Source organism: Charadrius vociferus, unplaced genomic scaffold (genome assembly GCF_000708025.1).
Source record: "Charadrius vociferus isolate BGI_N301 unplaced genomic scaffold, ASM70802v2 scaffold111, whole genome shotgun sequence".
Taxonomy (NCBI): Eukaryota; Metazoa; Chordata; class Aves; order Charadriiformes; family Charadriidae; genus Charadrius; species Charadrius vociferus.
The window spans coordinates 4,681,456-4,690,311 of record NW_009647046.1 but is presented as its reverse complement, the minus strand read 5'-3'; the positions used below and the strand labels follow the sequence as shown (position 1 = coordinate 4,690,311).

At 41.7% G+C, this 8,856-nt stretch overlaps 1 protein-coding gene across 1 annotated transcript in view; it reads right to left on the bottom strand.

The window, feature by feature from the left end:
• The window catches only part of ITPKA (inositol-trisphosphate 3-kinase A), a 44,376-nt gene that overhangs the window by 26,998 nt on the left and 8,522 nt on the right, over positions 1-8,856 (bottom strand). The window contains exon 3 of the mRNA XM_009895723.1: positions 8,520-8,570. Within this exon, the coding sequence (XP_009894025.1) occupies positions 8,520-8,570 (51 nt within the window). The remainder of the gene's footprint in view (positions 1-8,519; positions 8,571-8,856) is intronic.

The window sequence follows — 8,856 nt, the reverse complement described above, 5'->3', positions numbered from 1 at the left end:
TGAAGTCAGTCCTTCTCTTCCTGTGATCTGCCCGATTCATTGCATACCTATCTATGAAGAAACAGAGGCTCTGCAACACATAGCATCACTCGCTATGTAACTGTAACTTGTCCTTTGGGTTGATCTGAAATATAAGCTAACTGCTTATTAGTTGAGTTCTACATTAAAAACTGTATAATATTAATATGCCCACACTGCAGTCACTTTAGTTATTTTATTTCACATACTTTCAATGCTTGACTGAATGATGATTTCTTCATATAATTGTCTTACATTCTCCTGATGCCATTGGGGTGGGGTTTTTTTGAGAATGTATTTTCTTGTTTTTTAAAGCAATAGTCTGCTTGCTCCTTAAGTTTTGATCTTCTGTCTAGTCTTCCTCCTAACATTCCCAACCAGTCCGTCACTTCCCTCCCATTTCCCTGTATGTATCCTGTACCTATCACAACCCTCTTACCTCCCTCATCTCCAAAGTTTTGCTCTTGACTAACCCGCATCAGAATCACGCAGCTTCCTGTTGCAATGTGTCTGCCCAGAAGGTTGGTCATTTGAAAGCACAAGAGAAGACCACTACCTGTGCCACATGCTCAGGGGATCTTTGAAGATTTTCAGCAGAGGTGGTGTTTTCAGAGCATCTGAACACGTTCCAGTAGTGGAAGGCGCTGACATGTGACAACAGTGTTTTATCCTCCCTTCCTTTCCAAAGCATGTGCTGCAGAGTGAGCTAGAGCGGTCTGGTCCATTTAACACATGCCCGTGATAAACAAGGAACTCAAAGGAGTGCTGTACTTGGAGAGGCTCCTCAGGCCCTGTGGGAGATGGCTCTCTTATCCAGTAAACCTAGGTCACAGCTGCCTTGTGCACAGCTGGGCCTCCTCAAGCTTGCCTGCGTGTGAAGAGTGGGATGGCCAACCATACCCTTCACAGCTGAGCTCCTCAGTCCCTCATGCACACTACAGACAGACTTCAAGGAGCACCAGCATCTCAAAGGCAAGAAGTAGAAACCTATATTTGATTCAGCACTCCACCACAGGAAACAAAGAAAGTAGAGCACAGAAGTGACATGCTGGCCACAGTGAACATCACTGAGAAGAACCACTGCAGTATTCTCAACTATATGGAGCTGCTTGAAAAAAGCTAAGGCACAAAGAAAGCTGTGTTCTCCATAGCAGCTCAGAGTAGTGAAGGAAGCTATAGGTAAGACTGGATGATTTTATGTCAGGCTGTTGTAGAGACCAGGGGATAGAATCAGTTATATTAACAGTGAAGAATGATTTCCTACCGCCACTGGAAAACAAAAGCATTCTCTTTCTATGCAGTGTTCAATCTAATTTAACAAGAGATATTACCCTTATCATATGAAAGTTGTATGAAGACTCCAGCAGTTTGCACTTTCTTTCAACACATCAAAAGTGAACTGCGCTGTTGCCACTAGCTTTCTTACATAGTTCTGCGACATCGCAGCTTCCTGTTAAACAGGTAATTATTTGGTGGACTGATGAATAATACACACTTCAGTGCCAATTACATGCAGACATAACATGTGTCTATACCTATTCTTTATTACCTGTAACCACACCTCTGCTACCAACGTGGCTCAAGTATGGATGAGGTCAGAAGGCTGATGAGGAACAGTGGATTGAAGTTGAATGTGAGTAAAATAAAGGTGGTATCAGTGGGCTGGGGTGAACAGTTTAAAGAATTTGCATTCACTGCGTCACCTTACTAGGATATTTCATCCTGCAGATAAGGAGTGTTCCTGGATTCTGGGTTAACGCCAAGCTCCCACAAAGCAGCGTCTGTGTCATGCTTGCTATAGTCACCAACTGGCTTGGAGATTCTGTCCCAAGCTCTAAATCTGGATCGTGCCAGGTCTATGATATTGCTTCAAATGAGCTGCCAATTGGTCTTTGGCTAGCTTCTTCCCAAGCTTGCCAAGGAATAGAAGGCAATAGTAGACACACCTGATGGGCTCGGGATAGGTTTCTATAGCATCAGTCTCACTTCCACATTTTGGAATGGAAAGGAAAATTTCAACCCTTGTGGGAAGTTCCGCATTTATCGATACAAAAACCCACCCAAATGCTGCTGGCTATGTGTTATCCCAGAAAGCATTCTCCATTCATTACTGACAGGAATGGATCAGTTAAGCACTGGAAACAATACAGAAACCTGTTTGCTAGTCTGACACTGGATGAACGGGTAGCCTCTGCCCATTCCCTATGCTTTCACTCAGAATACACTGATGGAGACTAACACCTGCTTCTCCCCCCCCCCCCCCCCTCCCTTTTTTTTTTTCTCCCCCCCCCCCCCCGCCTCCTTTTTTTCTTTAAATGGTATTTTTCCCCAGGTATGCTATGCTATGGACAGGCAATGCCATCTTGCCCAATTTGTGAGCTTTTCAGAGGAAGCTCTCTTGGTAGAGAAAGTTGAGAAGAGCACTTAAAAATGCAATCTAAACCTACGCTATGCAAGATCCAAATTAACATGGACTGACAAGCCAATTCTTTCTGCCTCAGCCCCCTTTCTCTGCAAAAACTACACTGACAGAGAAGATAGAGAGACAGCAAATCTACTGGTGCTGTAGATAAGATGATCACTTTTTCCTTCGAAGATGTGCAAGGATAATATTACCTTTTCTGCCATCATATTTTATAGATAATCACCACAAAATGCTGTATGATGATCTTTAGTTCTTCTCTCAGCCACTGCTAAACAAAACAGCTGTCTACCACATAAAATATAACATGCATTCTCAGCTTCCAGATATATTAGCTGTATTAAAGTGCATCACACTGTGAGCATTTAATCAAAATGATTCACTTCAACACGTTCCATTTATAATGGAATTAGGTGTGGATTGAGAGATTGCTTTTGTCTATGTTCAATTAAAAAAATGTTCACCCTGATCAAACCAGCCTAATAGGGTAAGACTGTCAGAACCCAAAAATATACATAGAAATGCAAAATTTCCAAACTAATGCTTCAGCCACTACCCTTATTCCTTTTCAGACTGGCACGGGTATTCACAAATAAATCTTCGATTCTGTTGAATCAATGACAGCCTGAGAAAAATCTGCCCTCTTTAATTATGAATACATCACCTGCTGATAAGGAGTCACTGTTACTTTCTTTCCCTCTTTCCAGGTGTAATAAACATTACAAGGAGGTTTGACCTGTCGAAGTGCACATATAGAGAAACTTCTATAACATACCCAATCCAACAGGTCCATAAGAGAAAAAAAACTATAATAGAGCTCGTCCAATTTTAAACTGTATACCCCTGCAACAACATGTCCTTTAACATATGAAAAGTAAAAACTATCAGAAGGAAATTGATTCCAAAGAGAAGAATATCGTAACCTCTAAGTCACCATTTCAGATATATCCAGGATCAGAAACTTGTAATTGATAGAACATTTAATTGCCTCCCTCTCAACTGATTTGATAAGAGCCAACTCATTTCCTACCAGACAAGAATCTACAATACTAATAAATAGTCACCCCTAGAACTGATACTGCTGATGTTTCGATATACTCCACCATTCTAGTGCACAGTGGAGAAGAAACGGTCCTCAAACTGAAAGAAGGCTCCCAATTCAGAGTTTTGGCCCAATAACTGTGCAAAATGGAAATGCGGGACGTACTCTACTGCTGTTCACCTCATATTTGTTCAGTATACATATGTTCAGAAAGATTTCAGTGTACAGGGCTGTCATTATAAATCAGCTTTTTTTTTTTTTTTTTTTAGAACTGTGAAATGTATTCCATTAAAAGTAGTTGTTCCATGAGCAGCAAACTAACAAAGCCTGATTTCTACTTGACTGGTGTTTACAGTCAGAGTAACTACAGCTTGTCACTGTCCTCTCTAAGCTTGTGCCAAAAAACCTCAGATTCCTCTCACATTTCCCCATCACATTTCCACATCTCCCCACAATTTCCTCACCTTGTTCCTCTGCCCCTCAACTACTGCCTTCCACATTCCCTAACCTCACCAGCCCACAGCACTGTATTCTCCCTCCCATACTTTCTCTTAATTACATTCAGGACAAGAGGCACTACCTGCTGCAGCACACAAGCACTAGTCAACTAGCCAGTACACGCGTGCCAATTCGCTAGTTAACAAGCAAAACAGAAAACAAGTGTCGAACTCATCCTGCACCTTCTCCCCTTGAGAAGAAAAGGTATGCACTTATTTTGGTTTCCTTTCCTCCACCCAGAGGCTTATCTTCATGGAACTTTAAAGAGCTCTTTCTTGAAGAAACTTTGAGATGTCTATCCCGCTGCCAAATTTGGATGAAATCTACTGAAGTTGTTAAAATGGAATTGATAGAGTGATTACACAAGCTTTCTTTCCTTTGGAAAGTAGGCTAAAAACCCATTAACAGTCTTACTTATGTCATCCCTTCATTCCCATTCTTCATTTAAAAATAACAATTTTATTCTACTGCATTAGCTTATGTAACCCACCCCTGAATTGAAGTAGTTGAAATTTTCGGGTTGGTTTTTTTTTTTAAGTGTGTGCGCCTCTCTATACATTTGTCCATTTTAAGGTGCTTGGTACTATGAAAAATAATGGCAAGATCAGTGAAACCAAGTAAGCTTCACTAATAGCCATCCCCCAAAGTTTCTGGACTGGTATCACTGCAAGCAAGAACTGAACTGCTTTTCCTCTAGCAAGCTGTCAGCTGTTCTCATGGTTACAGATCTAGGAATTTGGAATGACAGGTCACAGTTATGAGAACGAGTAGATTTATTTGGCATGTTTCCATCTAGTAAATAACATTCTCCTATAAAGAGGACAAGAGGCTGCTGTACATTATCATGGTGTTTATTCTCTGTGAAAACCACTTTTTTAAGTCCCTGTCCCAACAAAGAAGGTGCTAACCAGATTTACGTATTTCTTAAAATTGCTCACTCACAGAACGAAGACAAAAATATATAACACTTGCACTCTCTCCATTACTATAAATGGACCACTGGTGCTTTCACCACAAGATTCAACTGTGTATATACACTTCCCAGATGGCGTGAAGCAAGGGTAGAAAAGCACGCTTCCCATTTAAATGCAAGGGAAGGCAGGAATGTTAACAGCTGTCATAGGGTAAGATCTATTCTGTCAATTGGCTATTTAAAAAATAACCATTATTTTTTGATTAAACTACCTGCCAAGATTTGTGAAGCTCCAGCTATGGCGTTATGCAAATTACACTAACACAGCTATGAGCAATTGGTTTTCACAGAACCACAAGTTCAGCTAACAGGACAACAGCAGAACAGGCTTCTCACACTTCCAGCTCTTCACTGCTGGAGCGGTTTTCCTCCAGGAAAGCCACGGCAGTCCAGTTTCCAAAGCCTCTGTTAATTAGTGCAAAATGAAACGCGGAACTTGTGCCGAGGAACTGAACACCTACCCACTGAGCTTCTCCCAAAGGTGGGCCTGCCTAAATGTGAACAGCGTTTTGTCCCTGCTGAGCCAGACTGGAACTGTACTGTAATTGTCAGTCACCAGTCCCAAGGTATTCACTCCCCCCAACTGGGGCCCTAGGGATCCAGGGACATGCCCACATACCGCGCTCAATAAGAAACAAAAATTTAACACTGTCGTGATATGCCAATTCATCCAACCCAGAATGCTCTGTGAAACGCTTGACTGAATCACTCATCCTCTTGGAGAACTCTCTGTTCACCTCGTGAGCTGCCAGGGAGAACCGTTCTCAAAGGCTCCCAGGCTTATCATCCCAGGATTTAAGGCCTGATAACTCCAGGGTGGCAAGCCCTGTACACAGAGGAAGGGCTCCAGAGTTTCCTGTCTCTCACACGGGCCTGCACAGGTAGCTTGAGAGCCCACACAATTTCAAAGACCCAAATGAGTCTTGATTTCCAGGTCACCAATAGAGGCGATCAGCTGAGAGGCCTGGGAGGGCCTTCTTCAGCTTAGGTCTCAAGCTTCTGGGCCTGCAGATGGAAGCCTTGAAGCCCTGATAACAGGAACATTATCAGAACTTCTGCTCCCGCAGTTGAAGACCTGGGCAAGTTTCCAAGGTCCCTGCTAGGCACTGTGAAGTCTGGTAGGCTTGACAGTCCAGCAGTCCTCTGAGCGCTGGTCTGAGCTTAGTCAAAAGGTGCCTGTCTCCAAATTAATTTCTATCTTTTCCAAAGAAAAGTCTAACGGAACTCCAATATGAGGGAAATTTCAAAATGTCACAATTTCCCATGAATTAGGGAACACCAAGTTTTGCCCACCTTTGATTTCAGTTTCCTTCAGAAAAGTCTCTATCCTTTGTGTTCTACTCTGAGAATGAGCCTTCATCTATTAAAATACATACACTAAAAACAATGAATATGTCCAAAATGTGCCAATTTGCCTCTAAATAGAACCTTCAAAATATAAAACCATTCCTCAGTTTATTCTCAGGTTTCTAGATATTTTCCCACATACGTGCCCGCCTTGAACCCAAAGCCTTCCGTTCTAAAACACACTTATTCATCCTGCCCCAAGATTAATTAGTAGAAAGGACACATCCTGTAAAGTTCAACCTGCAGAGGTTCAAAGCAGAGACTTCTACTTTAGCATGCTATGTACTCAGCGCTTCACTAAAACAGTGTCTGTAAAGACTGGACAGCTGAGCGTAGGATCACTAGCATTGTTCAGGACCAAAAGATATCAAACACAAGAACAAGCCAGTCCTGGTCACCTCCAGGTATCAGCAAGCACACAGTGCAGCCACCTGAGATGAAGGGCAGCATGCCTTGACCACAGGGAAAAAGCAGATTCCCAGGATTCAAGCCCTTGGTGGGTAATGCAGCAAGGAAAGCAGGGATGAACTACACGATCGTGCATTAAGAAGATAAAAGATTTGGTCCACTTAATTTATTAGGCAGTATCATGAAGTTGGTGATACTTAGTTCTGCTGTTTTAGAGTCCTAGATACCAGTCCCAACTCTGGTTTGCCAGCTTGCCACAGAAGTGATAACAAGGTAGAGAACATCAGTCGGAATGCAAGCTCTCAGTGGGCAGTTTGCTCCATCTTCCCCTACACAGCAGGTAGTAAGTAACTTGGCAATTAAAAACATGAAGTATTTTACTACTTGAGTGAATACTTTACTGAGACATTAAAAAAATCCTGTGCCACACTAAACTTGGGAAACCTGCAAAAACTTTTTCCAAAAACTCCATTATGATAATAGTATTGACGTTCTCAATTTCCCACGCACCTAAACGAATATAACATTCTCTTGGCATTTAAAACACTTATGATACAGCTATTTTTAGTTTGTCTATAAATCATCGTTGAAGACCTTCTTTACTTTTAAAATTTTCTTCTCGTCATTAAAAGGTGACTAAAGCCTTTTCCAATTTTGCAGTGCCTAGAAACTTCATATAATTTAAAAGAAATTAATACCGCTCACATCTACTTATGCTGTATGTTTCAGATACATGCATTGTGACATGCATGTATCTAAAGCATACAGTCCTAATGAATGATTTAAAACTCAGTATTGCATACAATACCAATGACTTCAGATGTACAGAAGGAAAACCTTAAAAGCAGCATGACTTCCTGCCTGAAAAATAGGTTTTGCTTCAGCCTATATTCACAAACAAGTTAACCAGATGTCACAATGCCATATCCAAGTTCTCCTTATTGCTAAAGTGTTATCACTAAATTCTTGTTCCCTATTAAACACACATACAGCCCACTGCAACAGCAGGGGTATTGAGTCAACTGATCCAATAGCCCTTTTCCACCTTTAATTTCTATTCTTCTGCTACTTCCACAAAATCCCCACTAGCATAACGTGTATTTTAGAAAAGAAAGCCAAAACAGCAATACAGTAGTAATTGTTTCCCACACACACCAGATTCTACCTCAGGATCAAAAGTACGAATTAAGTAGTATTATTATCAGTTTCTTGATATGCAATATGACAAAGTACAAACCTTTTTTTTTTTTTTCAAAACCAGGCCACAAGTTGATGCAAACAAAGCCAATGTTGCACACAGCATTCTAGCTCCTGTACTATGTGTCCTCTAAAGTAGTAAACCCACAATTACCATGAGAAAAGTCCAGCTGGAGGTATCACCTACAAGCTGCATTACTTCTTTCTTACACATTTTTTCAAAACATATGTTCTGCTTGAAAACAATTCAGTACCAATGAGCTGGCAGTAGAACAACAATTTAAGTTGTGGTCTCAATAAAGGTAGGAGGGGGAATTCACTAAAGCAACATATTTCAGTTACAAAACCCCAAGAAGCACATTATAAGGAGTCAGGCAAATATATATTAAAGAAAAAAGCAACTAACTATATGCCTTTAAAAGTGCACTTCATGGATGAAAGCTGCCAAATTACAGAGGGGATTTACTGAGAAGAATGTGTTACTGCCAGAATGGACAAAAGCATGCATTCTACCCATTCCAAGCTCCTCCCCATCTCCTGTCATGCTCACAGCAAGCAGCAGCTCCAAAATTGACAACCACAGACTCCAGGATTGAAAGAGACAAAAAAAATACCTGCTGGTAAATGCCTGGAAAAATTTTATTTTGAAGATCTGATAAAGGAGACTGGAAAAAAAACCCCACAAACAAAACAAACAAAAAAAAACACTTATGATCAAGAAACATTCCCCTGTGTTCTTGGGACATCAAGCACAGTTCCATAACAGCGCACGCCTGGCCGGCGTTTAGAAGAGCCAACGTGCAGCAGCGCTTTCCGAAGAGGCGCGGCAACCCGTACACCGCATCGCACTGCCGCTGGCCCCAAGGCAGGAGTTCCCCGGAGTTTGTGTGGAGTTGGGAAAACCTCACTCCCCCCACAAAGGGGGAGCGCCTGGTGACCCCGAGGCACCCG